The sequence below is a fragment of the Vigna unguiculata genome, chromosome 6 (assembly GCF_004118075.2).
Source record: "Vigna unguiculata cultivar IT97K-499-35 chromosome 6, ASM411807v1, whole genome shotgun sequence".
NCBI classification, from domain to species: Eukaryota; Viridiplantae; Streptophyta; class Magnoliopsida; order Fabales; family Fabaceae; genus Vigna; species Vigna unguiculata.
Genome location: NC_040284.1, coordinates 32,752,209 through 32,773,095, shown reverse-complemented (window position 1 = coordinate 32,773,095; position 20,887 = coordinate 32,752,209). Strand labels below are relative to the sequence as shown.

General features: G+C 30.9%; 1 protein-coding gene and 1 long non-coding RNA gene across 5 annotated transcripts; one reads left to right on the top strand and one right to left on the bottom strand.

Annotated features, from left to right (window-relative positions):
- Positions 1-472: 472 nt before the first annotated feature.
- On the top strand, positions 473-12,193 carry LOC114187707 (MADS-box transcription factor ANR1-like). Of its 3 annotated transcripts, none has more exons than XM_028076027.1 (9): positions 473-598; positions 829-1,059; positions 7,246-7,324; positions 10,274-10,335; positions 11,061-11,160; positions 11,256-11,297; positions 11,384-11,467; positions 11,702-11,853; positions 11,934-12,193. In XM_028076027.1, the coding sequence occupies exons 2-9, from the start codon at positions 878-880 to the stop codon at positions 11,947-11,949; spliced, it is 717 nt and encodes a 238-aa protein (XP_027931828.1). In that variant the 5' UTR covers positions 473-598; positions 829-877; the 3' UTR covers positions 11,950-12,193. The 3 variants fall into 3 exon arrangements, with proteins under 3 accessions (XP_027931828.1, XP_027931827.1, XP_027931829.1); XM_028076026.1 differs by having other exon boundaries at positions 11,058-11,160; XM_028076028.1 differs by lacking the exons at positions 11,256-11,297; positions 11,384-11,467; positions 11,702-11,853; positions 11,934-12,193 and having other exon boundaries at positions 11,061-11,191.
- On the bottom strand, positions 11,903-20,193 carry LOC114187708. Of its 2 annotated transcripts, XR_003605333.1 has the most exons (6): positions 20,009-20,193; positions 19,870-19,926; positions 18,373-18,421; positions 17,790-17,838; positions 16,079-16,148; positions 11,903-12,999 (listed from the first exon to the last, which is right to left on the bottom strand). It is a non-coding gene; the product is annotated as an uncharacterized LOC114187708 (long non-coding RNA). The 2 variants fall into 2 exon arrangements; XR_003605332.1 differs by lacking the exon at positions 16,079-16,148.
- Between the last annotated feature and the right edge of the window lie 694 nt (positions 20,194-20,887).

The window sequence follows — 20,887 nt, the reverse complement described above, 5'->3', positions numbered from 1 at the left end:
GATACAATTGTGAAGAGCCATTTTCAAGCTTTTCGCCAAACCTAAAAGCAGGAAAAGTAAGCGCCCTCGGTTTTGGAAAGCACACGTGTCGCTTCCCCATACGTCACACTGTTGCACATTACAGGGTCCCCACGATTCCTGGACTCTCATATAGTACTAGGTTTAACCCTTACCCACTCGCACTTCCCCCACGCATCGCCCACTCGCTCTCTCCGCCCGACACGTGCCCATTGCTATCTAAATACCCTCGCGGATCCTCCATATCATGCCAACTCAAAACGCAGCGGGCGAGTAAGTGTGTGTTGTGTACTCCAGCGGGTAAACCTCGTATGCCTCACATGAAAACCACTAAAGTGGTCACAAAACCGCTTGAGGAAGAAAACCAGAAAGGGATAGTGGTTGGGACCTTTGTCCAAATAAAAACCACTCTGGCTTTCCATATAAAGCATATATAATAGTATTGCATCATGTTATGTTACTCTCCTAGGATTAGGAACATTCATCTACGGAAAATTTAATCTTGTCCTTCTTCTCCTTCTCTCTTCTCTCTTCTCTCCCCTGCTTCTCTCTCATTACGACCCACTCCCATAATTTTCAAGTAAGTTACTTTCATTCTTCTTTGACTTTTCACTGTTCATTGGGGGTTTTCATTTTTTCGCAAAAAACAAGACAAGATTGTTTTGCTATTTCTTGATTTCTTGATCGTTTTTCAAGCCAATTTCTTCTTATCTTCTAAATAGCTACTCTGATGATTGGGATTATTGTTATTATTGTTCAATAAGTGTTGTTTTTCACGATCTTAGTGGAGTTTGTTCACTGATCTAACAGGTCAAAGGTGTGATATTTGTGGAGGAAACCCTTAATATTTATATTTAAGATGGGGAGAGGGAAGATTGCGATTCGAAGGATCGATAACTCTACGAGCCGTCAAGTGACTTTCTCAAAGAGAAGAAATGGGTTGCTGAAGAAAGCCAGAGAATTATCGATTCTTTGCGATGCTGAAGTTGGATTGATGGTGTTTTCCAGCACCGGCAAGCTTTATGATTATGCAAGCACAAGGTAATTAAGCAAGATATATATCAATTTATTTTTGAGGAAAATATCTTAGCCCTTTTCGCTTTAAATCATGGAAATTGATCTATAATTCTGGGTGCAACATTTTAACTAATATAAAATCTTTTTCTATAGAGAAAGTGAAGATATAAAATAATTAAGATGCATATGTTAATTGTGCTTCACCTTGTGGTTGGTGTCATGTTGTGCTGTACGAAACATTTTATATATCTGCCACTTGCATTTGGAAATGAATGTGTGAGTTCTTTAATGTTTGCACTCCCTCATGTGATATGGCTTAGGTTGATATAACAAATACTCTGCATGCGCTTCTGCATGGTACGGTGTTAATGTTCATCACTCTTATCCTCATATGCATTAATAAGTGTTTCTTAAGGAAAGAAAACTATAGAAACTGATGAATAACTTTTCGTAAAATCATCTCTTATTCAAATTCTTTCTTTGCCTTTGCTTCTATGATAAATTATTGAACAAAGTGTTATTCTGGATATATAACTGAGCTACAGCATATTACAGTCCACGCATGAATGCCACCATTGTTTCGCATGCGATGTATAGATAAAAAAGTATGAAGGAAAAGCACACAATCAATTCTAATGCGAATGACTATGTTGTTATAAAGCTTCTTTAAGCATTAGGCTATGTGTTCCTGTTATATCTCTCATATAGAAGACGCATGGATGAACGAGTGAAAAATATGCTAAACCAGTTAAGTTCAGTGAATTGAAAGCCTAGCTTGAACAAGGTGTTGTTGATGTGAAACACTACAATAGTTCCATTGGTAGAACATTATAGTACAAAATGGTGTCTGTTAGGACATGGTGGCAGCTCTTCTTGACCACTATATTAACATTTTTCTTCAAATGTTGTTGGTAAATTCAGTGAACAAAGATTGGTATAGGTATTATAATCCTATCAATTCTCTATTAATGTGATATCGTCACTTGTCAATTCCTAATTTTTTTTAGAAAAGTAAAATTTTTATAATTAAATTTTCACAATTTTATCTTAATTAACATTTTTTAAATGGTTTTCTATTTTTTTATTTTTTATCTTTTTATATTTCAAAATCACTTAATAAATATCATCTCAGATAATAAAAAAAAGTTTTCACAAAAATTTTATCAAAATATCATTGTTCTTTCATTGTACATATGCATTTTCTCTCATTCAATTTATCATTGAATTCTTTAACAAGTAAATATTTTATTATACCATTATGATCCCTAATTTGACTGAAGTTGTTAAGGAATTAAAATTACAATAAAGAGGTTTAGGTCTAATTCTAAAATGAATTAATATTTTAATAATTAAGTGTGTTAATGGTATAATTTAAGTATCAATCCTAACTTGTTTAGTGTACAACATTATAATATGCAAACTCTAGTTCAACATATGTCAATGTTCAACAACACAAAGTTTTATCCTTTTATACTTTACTATTTATTATATATTTTATTAACTATTTTATGTCTTATCTTTGAGTATTTGTTTTATTTTAACTGCAACTGAATCCAACTATTTTCTCTAAACATAAATTAATATGCAATCACCGTTTTATGTTATTATTATGCGCTGTTCTTCCCGATTAAACTATTATTTTATTACTTGTAAACATGACATAAACCCTTTGTAGTCAACAACTCAATCATAGAAATGAAAAATAAAAAGTGATAAATAAAGATAAATTGACAAATAATATTTAATTTTTGATATGCTAGATAAGAAGAGAGTGATCTTAGAAGTATTGTTACTAGATATGTAAGGTACGAGAACCAAGAAAGACTTAACAAAAATAAGATTATACGAGAAGAATAATATTCAGTGTAACTAAACTTAAATATATATATATATATATATATATATATATATATATATATATATTAATTTAAGGTGTTATTCAATTATATTATTGTCTTACGTTTTTAATGCTTATACGAAATTAATCACCTATAACTTGTTCCTCTGAGAATTAAAAAAAAACTAAAAATAATTTCAAACCTATAATTTAAAACAGAAAAGAACTAATTAAAAGTACAAAGGGTTAAGTTTGTTCAAATATAAAGTGATTAGAATTGTCAAGAAGTTGAGATTACAATAAGATAATATTTAGGTTTTACATAAAAATTTAATATTTAGATAATTCAGTGGGTTGGTAGTGTAATATAAATATAAATTGAATTAATACATGAGAGGTGATTAATTGAATACCGACCCTTACTTATCATTCATAGTTTACACACTTATTATTACACTTATTATTAGTTGGATATTTCGAGAGAAGATCACTGGAGAGATACAATATCAATGAGACATGAGCTCAACCAACACATAAAGGATTGACACCACTCTTAACCCAATATCTTAAGACAGTGAGTTTATGAGTCTTCATCCTTATATGGTGCTCAACTTTCTCATTTTTACTTAATGTAGAACTTAGACTCACACTTGGATACCCAACAATCTCCCTCTCAAGTGTGAGTCCCTTCACATTGACACTTCTCCCTCGAGTTAACTGTCGAGTACCCCTTTTTTGTACTACCATTTTTCTTAACAAGACATGCTTACCTGACCCACTGTTAGAAAGACTTTTGATACAGGGTCTCGTCTAACCCGGTTACCACACGAACCAGGCTCTAATACCATTGTTAGATCTTTCAAGAGAGGATCACTAAGGAGATACAACACCAATGAGATATGAGTCCAACCCACACATAAGAGATTGATACCACTCTAAATCCAAAACCTTAAGGCAATGAGTTTATGAGTCTTTATCCTTATATAATACACAATTTTTTCATTTTTCTCCAATGTAGGACTTAGACTCACTTGAATTTCCAACATTATTTGACAAATTTACAAATAAGTTATATTCCTTTTTTAATAATTTATTTATGTTTCTTCAAAATCCAATCATATTTTGCCAAACTTAAATGAATATGCATTTGCTCTTTATTTGAATATTTTACACTAGTCTTTTAAAATTTGATACTTCAATTTTCATTTTACTACATGTAAGCTTAATGCACTTGTCAAAAGTTTGTCACCAATAACAAATTTTGTTTGATCAACACAAGTATTAGTCTTTATGGTTGGAAGTCTCACATCAATTAGAGATAATGCTAATTCATAATATATATATATATATATATATATATATATATATATATATATATATATATATATATATATCTTACATGGTATCAGAGCCATAATCTAGAGCTTATCATAACGAAATTTATTAGCTATCGAATCACCTATTAATGTCTAGTCCTACATACGAGATGCATATGCTTCAGCTATAGATAAGACTAATTAACAATATATAAATAGGTACAACTTCACCTTACAAATCGATTTTGTAAGGTTTAGTTAGGCTTAATTTACTTATTAACACTTATAAATATCTACCTCCACCAATAACTCTAAAATATCTCTTATAACCTAAATGTTTTCATAGTTTTTTCTAACCAAATATGAAAGTTCCATGAATAAACACTATAAACAAATTATTAAATAGTGACCAATTTTATTACCAAAAAATATGTTTATAGGTCAATTTGAAAACCAATTTTCTAATTAGAGACTAATTTAAAGATCAATTTGTTTGTCGCCAAAACTTAGGTAGTTAATATTAGTGATCAATTCATAATAAAAACTATTTTAGTCATTAATTTAGAGACCAATTATAATTTTTTGAAACTATTTTAATTACCAACAATTTTTAATTTATAAATTAGTTACTATAGTGATTAATTATTTTTTGTTACTAAAATTCATCATTAATCAAGGATTGTCTTATAGTGAAATTGAAGATATGAAATACATATAGACAATGTCACATTCTTAAGTTTATCTCTTACTCTAAAAGTGTTGAAATGAACTCTTGATATTTCATTTATTAATACATGGAATTTGAGATTACTAGGAATCTTAGGGTGAGTCTAGGTCACCCATTAAGTAAAAATAAAAAAGTTGAATATTATGTAAGGATGAAGATTTAGAAACACATTGTCTTAGAGATTTGTATTGGATATGGTGTCAATCCTTTATGGGTTGGGCTCATATCTCATTGATATTGTATCTTTCCAATAATTCTTCCTCAAAAGATTCGTTAGAAATGTGAAAGATGTGGTCAAGCCTATCCAACTCACAATCAGGAAAATGTTGATGAAATTTATTTTTGTTTTTAAAGGTTTTAATTCTCCACATATATTTCATCAACATCTAAACAAATGTTATTTTTAAACAAATATTATTTTTTCTTTTCCATTCAAACAATTTAGGGTTGATGGGTTAGATGTTTATGACATTTTTCTTCTATTATTTGAGATTTTTACCTTAAAGAGTTTAAGACAACAAACCTATATATTCCATTGCTTTCTTTTGTCCCCTCCTCACCGCGTCAACTTATTACAAATTTGATATGTGCCTCTTTGCCTTGTGAAGACTTAGTGTTTCCTTTTCCAACTTTTTAGCCTTTTTGTGATTATTTGAATTATCGGAATTGTGTATATGGTCTTGAATATATGCACTATTGGTCTAAAATCCTTATAATTCTTGCAACAAGGAATAGAGTTGAATACTTGCATTAAATATTAACTAATCAAGTAAAAGGTAATATAAATAGAAAAATAATTTATGTACACAAAAAAGAATTGATCAATACTTGATATACACTTAGAGAGAGAACAAGATTCCAGATGTCTATACAATATATAATGAGATAAGATGAGAGAGATAGAAAAAATAAATAAATATATAATAAGTGTACACAAAATTAAAATGTAAATGTATCACTGCTCACATAAATATTAAACATAAAAAATAATAATATAGCTAATTGTTAAACAAATTATTATATCCAATCCTAACAGTAGAAATTTTTTCTACTCATCACTAGTAGAGCAAGCTAATTTGAATCTAAAGGTGTTTCCCAACCATGAGAATTCAAAATCTTTCTCAATACATTTAAAGCTAGGCCAATATTTGATATTTTGAATTACTCAAAAAAATTGTATTGGGCCCAAATGAAAAAAATAGTGATTGGTCATTTTTGGTCAATGTCTTCTGCTTAAGCACAACAAAAACCTAGATTAAGCATGAACAATTAAAAATGTAGCCACCTTGGCTCACATAAGCGAGCATTAAGCATCGCGTAATTGAATTTATGAGAAATAAAATTGTCTGTCGTGCTTAAGTGATTAATAAATTTTGTTTGTATATTTTTTCCTAAGGAGACTGAAACAATCATAAAACACATCAGAATGCTTATTTTATTTAGAATTTCTAAATAATTACTTATAAGACTCTAATATAGTAGTTATTTAGATAATTAAGATTCAAAAGTATAGGATAAGTGTTCAACAATTGTTAATAATACAACTATTAATACATAGCTTAAATATTCAGGTATAATCCCAATATTTTTTGCAAATATATATATATATATATATATATATATATATATATATATATATATTCCTTAACTGGACATTAAACCTAAATTCCCAGTAAAAGAATGTAAAGAAGTTGTATTTTAAAAAATACTTTATTTATAATTTAGTTTATAAAATGTTATTAAAGTGGTGTTTTTAAAAACTATTGTTTCTTTAAAAATTAAAAAATGTATCTTTAATTGGAAACTGATTTCAAAACAAAATCATACTTTAAAACACGACCTATTAATATCTTTATATTTTTAAAATTTGGATTATTTTGCTGATATATTTACAAAATTTACCGACTAATAGAAAAAAAAAAAACTCAAATTTAACATGATTTTCTACTAACATTATTTCAGACTGTTTCTTTACTTCGAGAAACTTAAGTTGAATTGCTCAAATAGGAAATTTTCACAGCCCTAGTCTTCAACAATTTTATAACAATTTATCCACTCCACCATGAAAATAACATCAAAGTCACATGCTTCTATGATAATACATTAAAGTCATAATTTACAGGTAAGCACTATATAGATTTCATCCTTAACTCTCATTTAAAAAAAAACAAATATTTCTTTGAATGACTAAACAAAAATCATAATTAAGTTTAAAAAGTCTTAAATTATATTATGGACGCTCCTTACAATAACTTAAATTTTTGCAACGTGATCTACATCTTTTTCTCGCAAAGAAAAGCACTGATACAGTGTTAGTAATTGTCTGGCAGCATGAAGTCCGTTTTTGAGCGCTACAACAAGCTAAAAGAGGAACATCATCACCTCATGAATCCGGCTTCAGAAGAAAAGGTAACTGTTCCTACACCATTCTTCCTCCCATTTTGTTTCCAGAGTAATTCGCAGAAGATATTTTTGTTCAGTTTCCTTCAAATGATAACAAATGTACCGAGTTTTGAGGCCGAAGCACAAATGAACCCATTTATGCTTTGATGTCCCATATAAACTGTATTTCATACCCAGTATACGCAGTATACGAGAATCTTCGATAATAAATATCCTCAATACTGAATAAAATAAATATTTTTTAAATATACGAATTAAAAGATAAAATCTACGAGTCTTTCTTTAACATGAATGATTAAACCAACATAAAATAACTATCATATAATGAACTTTAAATATAACCACAAAATTAACCTTATATCTAATATGTGACATCTCCAACAATTCCTAGCCAATGTCACAAGACTAGCGCAAGGAGTTATGCTGGGTGCAATAATACTAGTCATCATTTATACTCCGTCTTTGATGATTAGGATACTTACTAGTAAGGTGTATTGTTCAGAATAGTTGTGCTACTTTAAATGGATTGCATGTCTACTATTTAAGGGTGTTGAGAAATTTCACATCATTTACCCTGTCTTGGGGAGTTACACATCTTGGATAACTTCATTTTTGGCTTTCAAACGAAATCTAAATTATCTAAATTGCCCTTTTGATAAACTTGCTTGTTCTGACAGACACATTTAGAAGAGAGGTAGGAAGTCCCACATATACCTCTAAGACAACTATACTGTATTGAATGCCAATTGGTCTAATATGAAATCTAAAATAATTGTTCAAAGTGATTTAAAGGTATGGTTAACCTTGATAGAGATGGTTCACCCTATTCAGTTTCTTGCACACCATGTGAATGGTATAGTCAAATTATCAAAATTGGCTTTTATATCAACTAATTGCCAACCAATCCAATCCCCGACAGGACAAAGTCAACTCCTTCCAATCTGAAAAGAAAATTTTTTGTTTCCTTTTTCTGTAGCTGTGGCATTCACTATTGACAGTACTCCATGGAACTTTATGTTGCACAGCTCATCCTTACTTTGATGGCCATCAAATTGTGAGGCACCGCAATCCATCATCCCTACCTTCTGAATTCTCAGGCATTCCCCACACTTTCAAATACCCTCTTGTAGTCAGTCCCACTGTCCTGCTATACGGTGAACGTTGAACCCCTTGAACCTCCATTGTTTGCTGAACAACCCTTAACATTCCTCGCCTTCTTCCTCAATCAATACCTTCTAGTATCTGTTCTTACAATCGTTTTAGAGTCCATATTAGAATTAGGTCCATATTTCTCTTAACAGCCGAATCATTTCCTTGATCCAATCCTTTCCTCCATCTCTTTCTCTAACAACTGCTGGAATCTTCCCAATCTCCCTTTCAGTTATCCTCCATTGCTTGAAAATTCTATCAACTACCGTACCTGATCTCACACTTTCACCCCACTTTTAGAGTCCGTCACCTCACTTTCCATGTCAACCTGTACTGCCAATACTTGGTTCTTCTCTATAAATTTGGAGATACCACGGATCATAAAGTCTCACAAAATGTTGCTCAATTCCCCCAAAAAGGCTCCTAAATATCCCACAAAATTTTCAACCATGTCTTCATACAACTGCCTCTATTTGTAGCAGACCTAGAAGGATTTCAACGGGGATTTTTGATCAAGGGTTCCCTTGAATTGCTCCCAAGAAGGACGTGGGTTGTAATTACCGCACCACTGAAACCAACCCGAAGCTCAATCCTCTAGTGCAACCATAGAGTTCGCATTTACTTCTCTACTGTTGCTTCTTTGATGCAAAAATACCGTTCCAACTCCCACCCAGCCAACTGGTCCACCTCAATGTGTCTTCTCTCAACACTACGAAATCGGAATCTACAGTTAAAGTTTTCTCTCCATTGCTCCCTAATGGACTCCTCATTCTGAGATGTGACATTCTGCCTAGTTTGATGCCCGCTCACTACAATTTGGACAACAAGCACATCAATCATTCAACCATTTCCTCAACTCCCTTGAGTCTTGCACCTTGCAGTGGCATCTGTTCCTCCTTCCTATGTTTGCCCCGATATGCTTTCTTCCTCGAGACCTCTATCCACCGATTCCAATCTTGAGCCCATTTCTCATACCAACCATAAATGCTTCAAGTCTTTATTTGTTTGCAATACCCATTAAGTTCATAATGGAGTTTGATACCAATTGCTAGAACTGGATCAGAATTGCGAACAAAGGAATGAATCGTTACTGGCGAACCCTAGTTCACGAACCTGCCCTAATGTACAACCAAGAAGAATGAATTACAACCGATATCCTTTCCTTGTCTAAGTTTCCTTAGTTATTCTGTCAGCTTAACTAACTGTGACCATAGAGAGTGAAACCGTCTTCAAACGACATCCCTTAAATAACTAATATAAACACTCTTAATAAGCAACATAACCAACATGGTGCCCGGATTTTGAATCAGAAAAAACCAAAACATAGCTGAAGGACATTGATTAAAATGAGAAAATATTGTATAGGTTAAAGCCACGGTAATGACAACTTCATGTGCCAAAATAATAACAAATAGTTGACCCCATCCCCTCTAGTTTCTATGCTTAAAAGGACACTAGTTGCTCTGTAGGAAAAGCCACTGGTCTAATTTGATTCACAAAGCTCATCTTCCTTGAACATGAAAATGTAACTCATTCACCTAACTGAAGTCTACTATAAATGAAACAATATACTTTGGAAATTATCAAAAACATGCTTAGAACAAACAAAACAACATGCAGCAGAATAATAATGTACAGGACCATTTAGCAATAATTTTAGTCTTCAAAAGCATCCTCACATTGGTTTTCAACTCTAATGTTACTATGTTAGTCCTCAAATTGTCTACCCGGCAATTCTTGGAGATTTAAAATAATTTCCTTTAGTAATAACTGTTTAATTGATATCTTCATTTCTCTTCTTGCTAGTTTTGGCAGACAGAAGCAGCAAGCTTGAGGCAACAGCTTCAGTACTTGCAAGAATGCCACAGGTAAAAATATAAATAAACTAACACCCATTAGTTGCATAAGTGCACTATATAAGCAAGCCATATAGATATGGAATCGAACAGGTTATTTCATAAGAGTTGACTCCAGTAAAGAGATATGTGGAGTGACTAAGTAATGGATATCTATCAATCATTGATTTAAATTAGTAGGTTAAATTTACAACGCACCTTTTTTCAATTCCTCAGAAGATGTCTTTACTTTCTCACTTTACACATCCAAACAAATACCGAGGGCATAAAATAGGAAAAGGAAAATGGCAAATTTTATCATCCGCCTTCCTCACTCTCCATTACAAATCCAAAAAAGAAATATGAATCCCTTTACTTCTTTTTCTCTCTCCAAGCATTTCCAGAGGATGAACCTAAAATCTATTAAAAAGTGATTTACATATTTGTTATTTGTTAGTATGTCAATCTGTCCATGTCAAACAAACGGTTGTTCATCACTGGAAACAATCGTATCGTAAATCAAACAAGTTTGTTCTACAAAATCTGTAGAGTTTTACATCAGTTAACCACGTGATGCCATCTTGGAAAACTTACTGATATTTTTATAAAGTCCTAATGGACAGCTTAGTTTCTTACACAAAAATTACAGAAATGCTAAAAGACTAATTTCAGAAACTTACAATGTTTCTTCTGCTAAGAGATAAACCAATCTAATATTGAGAAAGCATTTCAATTTTTCTTTCTTTCGGCAATAGCAGGCAACTAATGGGTGAAGAACTTACGGGTTTGGGTATCAAAGAACTACAAAATCTGGAAAACCAACTGGAGATGAGTCTAAAGGGTGTTCGTATGAAAAAGGTATGATGGTTCAGTTCAAATTTAACCTCTTCCCTATAAGATTTCATCCTTTTATGGGAAATTTATAACTTCCATTATCATCTATGTCCCTCCAGGATCAAATTTTAACAAGTGAGATTAAAGAACTGCGCCAAAAGGTTTTAAGGAGTCTCAATTTATTCTTGCCGATATTTACTAAGGTTTTCCTAAAAATTCTGACCAGTTGTCATGAATGCCATTGTAGGGAAATCTCATTCATCAGGACAATGTTGAACTCTATCAAAAAATGGACCAGATTCAAAAGGAAAATGCAGAGCTACAGAAGAAGGTAAATGATCCACCAGCACATTATATAATTCAAAAAACTATTATTTCATCTTTTCATAAAAGCACATGCATGCCTAAGACTATCAAAGGCTTGGATAATGAACAAGTCAGTACATACACAGACACTTCATGTCAAACAGATTTCACTCATTTATTGAGCTTAGTTCTAATTATCTAGAAGCTAAAGGCTTAAAGTTTCCTTTAGATAAACCTAAACACAAGATTTGGCTCTTAGGTTTACGGAAGCAGTACAGGTGAAGAAAATGTGGCATCCAGTCCTTCTTACATGGTCAGAAATGGATATGATTTACATGCACCAATCAGTCTCCAGCTAAGTCAGCCACAGACTCAATACAGTGAATCATCAGCCAAAGTAATGAAACTCGGGTATTCCCTCAAACTGATAATAAATCAAGTCAATAACTTTTCTTTTCAATTTCACAAACTAAACTTAATCTCTGTGCCAGATTGCAGCTGCATTAGCAAAAAACTGTTCAGTAATCGGGGAGGGTTGTCATTTTGTGACAAGAAGCAACTATGTTACAACTTCTGCCTAGAATGATCAGACTTTCTACGAGTTGGGTCTTGTAGTTCCTCAACCGCATTTGTTCCATTCAACACTACAATGCATGTATGGTACGAGATTATCTATCAAGAAGCATATGATTGCTGTTAAGGATTAGACATAATGATTGCCCTTGTAAAGTTTAAGCAATAAAAATATCACTGGTGTTGTTTTCTATAAATTCTAAATACATATGTCGTGATCAATTATATCCAATTCAGAACACAGCCACCGCCTATACATTTGATGAGTAATCTAAAACACATTGGTAACTATGTAGGTCAGAAAGTAAGTGACAAATAAGCATGACAGATGATTCTTCAAAATGAATTATAAAGAAGTACAGCTAACAATTAAGAGGAAAAATCAATATCCCCAAATCATACAAACCAATATATTCTGCAACATCATGGGCCTGCTTGATGCAGAGCTTAAACATGAAGCAGAAACAGAAACTTACCAACTGGATAATAGGAAAAAAAAATTCAAATTCAGAGCAGACCTAAATTTACTCTTAAATAGTTAAATCATCATTTCTGATTCAAACTACTAGACTTTCCTTATGGCTGATAGCACATAATTCTAATTTTCACAATCTAACAAATTCACATCTTTTGTACTTGCAATATCTAAGATTCTGCATATAATGTTAATCAAATATCCACATGTCAAGTGGGACTAGACTGTATCTCCCTATCATCCCAGTGATGTGCCACTAGAACAAACAATATACACCGGGAACTGAGGACATTATCCTCTGGACTCGAATGGTTACTATATACAATAGAATATCATATCAAAGGTAAAAATAATCATAGCGCATAATGCAACTGAAAAGCACAATGGCAAGGCATGCTAAATAACTCAAAATTTTTGTGAATTATTTGCACATAAAATCAGTATCAGATTGCCAATTATAACGACAAAGGGAGCTTTTCCTTGCAGCTTCAATCATGCAATAGAACAACCTGAAGTGATATCAAAGTCCAGATTAAGGAAAGTTCAAGCAGGAGCACACATTAAGGCCAAATAAAAGACTTAACAAAAAGAAGCTCATAACGTGAGTAAAACCTCTCTTTTTATAGACTAATCAAGATTGTCAAATCAGAATCCTCAATGTCATAAAAAAAAATTGTTAATTACTTTTGTGTCCTAACTTGACATCTCATACAGGATAACAGAAATAAACTATTGATTTGTGTCAGTCATGTGACAGTTGACAGTTTGACACAAACATTGACAGTTGATGCAAACGCACAAATTGTTCATAACTATATTAAGGGATTAACAGGGATTAACTTTACAGTACTTATTGATGTATCGCTGGGTTTTCCCATCCTGCGGCCACCCAAGGAACATGATTGTATATAATTATCAATTATCAATATGATTAACACTAAACACCATTAGGCATTTCAGTAAAATCGTTATATTATTTAACTACTTGTGAGACAAAGTCAACCAATACAAGACATTTCAATAACCACTAAAGTATATTTCTATATAGGAGAAGCAAATAAAGTTAAGATAAGCCACACATCCATCTTATCATTAGTTGGTTTGTTATAGTTGAGTGAGTAACTAATGTACTTGGCGACATTCATGATATGTCCTTTTTCTCATTTCTAATATTCTCAATTTTCTCTCATGTTGTCCCTTTAAAGTAGACCATTCCATTCATTATTATATAATATATACTATAGAACCTGTTGAAAGGGAGAGCTTGCTCAACTCCAACGAAGATGATTGATGTCCAAAGTTATACAAACATGTGCATCACTGGTTTAGGCTTAGTCCTGAATTTAATCTTTTACATTAGGTGTTGTATATCTAGAATTACATGTAAAACAAGCTTGAATTGAATTAAATCAGCTATCAAACTCTTGAATGTATCCAAAGCAGAACTCGTAAATGGATTAAGTACTTAACTAATAGATTACATAAGAAAATACACCCACGATAATCTATTAGGTAAATTCCTAATCTATTAATTACTGCAACAGAACTCTGGTATAAAAACAGTTTTGAAATCCGTTTTAAAACAGAGAAAAAAATAACTGAATTCCTGAGAAACGAATTGAAAAACTTCTTTTCTAAGATCTACAGAGTTCTTGTACTTTCTTGGGAGATCATTTAAGTGAACCTTCAAGAAGATTGATGGTGGATTCAACCTTGATGGGTCAAGCTTGGATCTAGGATCAAGTGACAAATCTGCACTTCCACTAGGTGTACTCGTTCTTTGTTTCTTTTCTTATTATGTGTCTATTCATAATTGATTCACTATGTAAAGTGAAGGTCTCGGTGCAATTGTGTGGATGCATTGTATCTAGGGAGAGTTCTTGATTTGTAGATCAAGCTCCTTAGTCTTTAGGGTCTTGAATTATATAGATGCTCTTGTAATTCTTGTATCTCTATTGATTTAGTGGAATCCTCCTAAGTGGGTCGCTTAGGAGAAGACTGGACGTAGATTCATCTTAAATCGAACCAGTATAACTTGTTGTATTCTTATTTCTCTCATCTTTCATGGCTTTTGCAATTGCTTTAATCAGTCCATTAACACAGAACTGTAAAACTGGTTAATTAGGGTATAAAGATTAAAGAAACCTTAAGATTCATTTAAAATCAGTTAAAGATTCAATACCCAGTTCATCCCCTCTCTTGGTTGGGTTATATTAGACAGATCTGTTTTAAAGTAGACCATTCATTATTGTATAATATATACTATAGAACCTATAGCAGTACAATAAAACTCTTGCCTTCCAGTTTTAGTATGTAATTTGCAATCACAAATAACTCTCGATGTCTTTCTCCATTTTAGTCATCCCACTTGAACCCTATGTGCTTCGCTCACAGTTTTTCTTGTTTCATTATAGTGTTATTATGATGTTTTTCCAATTTTAAGCATTATTGCATCCGTTAAAAAATTTAAAGAACTCTCTTTTATATCCAACCTGGACTTGAACATTTTTTCCCACCATCACTAAGATTTCTTATCTCTTGGCCCAAAGCCTCTTTTTCCCATAGCAAAAACCTAGATATTAATTATCTAAGAATTTAAGGATGAAGATTATTATAAAATTGTTTTATTACTTCAGATAATTGTTTTTCATGGTTCTTAATAATGTTGTCATGCAAATTACAGGTGCCAAGAATTCATCTTAAAACTAGAATTGTGTTGTGATGATTTAAATCAAACAGATGAAAACTTAAATTCTAAGAATGGATTTCAATTGCAAAATATAGAGCCTATAAATTAAGTGCCCGGATAGCCATATTGATATTGTTCACCCAAATAATGTATCCTATATGCACATATACAGGTAAGGCAAGGACGTTGATACATGCATGGTGACATCTGACCTAAAAGGATTGAAATTTTACTCCCCATTTTCCGTTGATACAGTTTTGCAAGTGCAAGCCATTACGAAACCATGGGGGTTCATAGAAAACACCAACTCTTGATTTTGGATAATTCGTTCCAAAATGAGTTCTCAATAAAGGAAGTATCAATTTTTCAAAGTAGATTATTTTTGCATTTTATATTTATTTTCCTGCTTATAACCTTAAATTCATATCTTAATACAAACACTGAATTTATGTTGTTTTTCTTTCCTATCCACTTTATTTCTTCTTCTAGAATATGAGTTTCTTAGAATAGGGCGGTCACATCTCTTCTAAACAAATCAAACTATAATTTTACAGACTGGGATTCAACCCGCTTTCACCTAATTAGATCGATTGAGAGTTCCATAGATCCAGATGACTAATCCAGAGTTTTGTTTAGTTATAATTTTTTAGTTTTAATATTTGTTTTGTCTTTTTCACGGAGTTGTGTTGTTTAATTTTTGTTCATGGACATATATTGTTATTAAAAACTGTATTTTACACATCAGTTTCTTTACCATAATATTCTTAAGAAATTTTAATTATAGAATGACATTGTCGAAAACCTTGTTTGCATGTTATTTCATATATTAGTATTTTAACAGGATAAAAGTATTTAACTTAGGTTAGATCTGTCAAGACAAATATAAAATATATTTTTACTTTTATTGATGCAGACCAGCTCAACAGAGTTAACCAATGACTCAGGGTCCAACCATTCCAGTGCCTCAACCTGAAATATTGTATTTCGTTGTTAAGATCCAGTTCTAAAGTTTAGTTTGACAAATCCCACGTAAACTTACTCCATTGGAAGTATCTCACAAGACCTAATGCTCAAAATTAAAATCTTTCTTAAGACCTATGCATTAGAAATACTCGTGCAAATCTCTTTCTTCATGAAAGAACTATATATGGCGAGGGATTAAATATCTCAAATAGTTCTATGTTTCTTCACTTTTCATCTCTATAAATTTATACAAAGTTATTTTTGTAAAATTTCAATTTGATTTTAGTTATTTAGTTTTAGTCCTGTACTATATATTTTTTTCATCTTAGTTCTATAATATTATGTATTTTGTTTTAGTCCTATCGTATATCAATTTTTTTAATTTTATTCCTATAATATTTAGTTCATTTGGAATTAGTCTCTCTGAATATATATATATATATATATATATATAACAAAATAATTATAACAACAATTTGAACACCCATAGACTTAAGAAAGTGAAATAACACAAATAATTTTCATCACAGTTTGAACAGTTCAAAATGCCAGGCGATGCTACCCAACTTAAGTAGGATGGTCTTTCCAAAAAGATACATGTAGTTTCCTTAGAAAAAAAAAAGTTCAAAAGACCTAGAAAAACATTTATTCTTTTATGCCATACACCATGTTCAAGATTTCTACTTTGACAATTTTGAACTATAAGTAAAAACATACCAAATAATTAATTACATAAAACTTAAAAAAAAATAGTATAATATATTTCTCAAGGAGTATTTCAAAATTTTTTAAGGGAACACTCCTTCAATATTGTAAATTTTTAATTATCTATCAGTAACTGCTTTCAACAAAAAGTATAATATATAAGATTAATTATTTCTTTACTTTTACAATATTAACATTAATTTTATTCTTCAATTATTAATTAAGTCTTCGACAACTAAAGAAATTTCAATAGCATAAAATTAGCATCAATTTGATATATTAATAATACAAAATTGTATTTGATTCCTAAGATTTAATTACTATGACATTTGTCAGCATCACAATGTGAACTTTAGTTATTTTTCTAATAATACAGGCCAGCTCGAGTTTGAAGAGTTAAAAGTAATCAAATTCAAACTCAGATTTTAAACTCGAGTTTTTTCACAATGATTTGACTAATTAAATAACAGCTCAGCTCAGTTCCTCCATAACTTTCAAAAATTGGTTCAAAGAGGTTTTACCATCAAATTGTGAAGATTGTTCGATTATCAAGCCTATGTTTAACAGTGTAACTTTTTCAGGATTTAATTATGTGTTAACTGTCAAGAACACCAAAAGAATTTCATATTTTAAAGTAATGAGCTATAAAACTCATTCTAGTGATGAAACATTCCATAACGAATAATTATTAGATAATAATGAAAGTTCGTTAATATTTTGAATAGTGATAACAGATTAAAAATTAAATAATATACTAAAGAAGCTCCAACAATAAACTTATACTTGAAGAGTATCGGATCTCAAATAAACTATGCAATAATTATTAAGTACTGGTTATAAATTTATTAAACAAATAAATCAGCCGGTATTTATTCAAATAGAATAGAATCATTATATATGACGGCAATATACTAATAACTAAATGACTACCAAAAAAGATACCTGACTAAGTACAGTAGTAGAAGTCTGAAAGCTTCACCTTTTAGCGGTCCTGAAGAATATTGGTATAGCAAATAGCTTACTAATTGATACTGATCCAGGAACTTACAACTCATAAGATATGGTGATTCTAAACTTTCAAAAATTGGTTCAAAGAGGTTTTACCATCAAATTGTGAAGATTGTTCGATTATCAAGCCTATGTTTAACAGTGTAACTTTTTCAGGATTTAATTATGTGTTAACTGTCAAGAACACCAAAAGAATTTCATATTTTAAAGTAATGAGCTATAAAACTCATTCTAGTGATGAAACATTCCATAACGAATAATTATTAGATAATAATGAAAGTTCGTTAATATTTTGAATAGTGATAACAGATTAAAAATTAAATAATATACTAAAGAAGCTCCAACAATAAACTTATACTTGAAGAGTATCGGATCTCAAATAAACTATGCAATAATTATTAAGTACTGGTTATAAATTTATTAAACAAATAAATCAGCCGGTATTTATTCAAATAGAATAGAATCATTATATATGACGGCAATATACTAATAACTAAATGACTACCAAAAAAGATACCTGACTAAGTACAGTAGTAGAAGTCTGAAAGCTTCACCTTTTAGCGGTCCTGAAGAATATTGGTATAGCAAATAGCTTACTAATTGATACTGATCCAGGAACTTACAACTCATAAGATATGGTGATTCTAAACTTTCATCTTACATCAAAATCATCTATGTTCTTTTCCTTCTGGACTAAAACAGATACTACTGATATACAAAATGAGCTCATTAATATTTCATGTGATTGTGGTTTAAATACACTATAAGAACCAAATATTATATTATAAGCAATCAACCAACAGTAAAAGGAAAGTTTAAAAATGAGAATAGAAAGGGAGAAGATACCGTTTAGAATTTTAAAAATTGAACGGATGAATTAAGGGGGGCGGGGGGGAATATCACATAGGGAATTGGCTCACCACAAGTATAAATCTCTCAATTAACACAACCTTTCAATGAAAGGTTCTTTCGTGTTGCCCTAGGTACTTCTCCTTATGAAGCTATCATATGAATCTTTAGCCATGTCACATTTATAAGTAACTAACTTCCTCAGAGTTTGTTGTTATGTGTTTTGTTGTTCTACATTTTGTTGCTTTGTGTTTTGCTGCTTCACTTATTAAACTGGAAGGTCTTGATTTGGGCTCCATGTTACGCTCTCCTTCCAAAATTATGTAAGTGATCATTATAATTACTAGAAATCATACTAAATAGTTTTTTAAAACAGTAAAAATAGTCTTCCACAATAGTAAACCACAACTAAGGAACTATTTTACTGAATATTCTATTCAATACCACAAAATTACTTAAACAAAAGTAATTTCATTATTTTAAAGGCTGGATCTATCCCAAACTTACATGAGTTTCTGATTAAAAAAAGTAATATTTTAATATAAATCTCTCATGTATGAGTTTTTAATAGAAATCTCATAAATGCGAATTTTTTTTAAGAAGAGTTTGTTAGTTAAAAAGTACTCGACGATACTTTTATACCTTTAGGAAAGAGTGAAAGAGAGTACTGTTCCCTGGACAAAAACTCACGGTTTATTCCCAAGGATTCATGACAGTAATTATATTAGAATTATTAATGATAAGCGATACGGAACCATTACCAACCTAGGTAGATCAGAAATTTTAATTATCTATTTATCCAAAACATTACCGTTAACATATGAAAGCTAAATAAATTGAAAATCAATTCATGCTAAAAGGTAAAGCAACAAACACAAAAACAATGTTGCACCATATGCTACTTGCAATTGGCATAAATTGGAGAAGAAAAAAAATACCAATCAGCTAATTCTCATTACCACAAAATCCATGTCGATCTCTCGTGAGTCATAAAAAGAAGAGTAAAAGCCAGAAACAAGTACATATACCTCAAAACTTCAAAAATAAAAATAAAAATAGGGGCAAAAACACAAGTTCAGAGAGAATATGAAACACTGGCACAATCATATATACGTTAAAAGAAGGCTAATAAATGCATATGTGTGAATATGAATTTGAACCGTACCTTGGCAGATCCGTCGCTATCCTATAGCTTCCTCGTTCTCCACGTTAGGTCACGGAACTAAGCATCAAACAGTTCACAATAAGCAAAAGCGTAAGTTGAGTTAAAAAGACGGCGAAAACGAAGTAGAGAAAGAAGGAACCGTGTGGTTGACGACGAGAAGCGAAGCACGAGCGCGATCGGCGAAGAGAATGAACGAATGGTTTTTCATTCTGAATGATTCCGAGATTAGAAGAGAATCAGTCATCAGCTTTTCTCATAGATGAGTCTGGTTTGAAGGAGGCATGGTACTATTACAACGGAACGTGGTGGAGAGAGAAGAAAATATCTTAGTTAAGAGACCTTAAATTAATAATTAATTATTGGAGAGGTACAATTCTCTGCAGCAAGGTAATGGTGACCCTGCACAGCTGTTACACACTGAGTGGAAGTTGATTGCTGATCAATTCATTGTTAATTTAATAGGTTAAATATATTTTAAATCAATGCAAATGCAAATTTCACTATTTGCTTCTCCTCCTCAAAAATATATCTAACAGTTTAACTACTAATTTTTAACCATTTTTTTGTTGTCTTTATATTTTACCAATTTAACAGTAAAAATAAAATATATTAATTATTATAATTAAAAATAATAAAATATTTTGAATTAAATAATTTTATTTTAAAATATTAAAGTAATTAAAATATATATTCTACTGGATATAAATAAGATAAATATTTTATTTCTATTTTTTAAATCAATAAATTATTGTAATATTGTATTTGCATTAAAATTAACTAGCGAACACACAGGCGTTGTCGCGCCTGTGTATTTGTATTTTTTAATTTTTAAGAAATTTAAGATCAATAATAAATATATAATTTTTAAAATAGTTTTTAAATATAAAATAAATAAAAAAATAAGATATGTAAAAAGAAAATTTAAATAATAATTTAAGACAAAAGAGATTTTAAAAGAGATTTGTAAATTTTTTATAAAATAATTAATTTTTAAAATAATTAAAGGTAAAACAGGTAT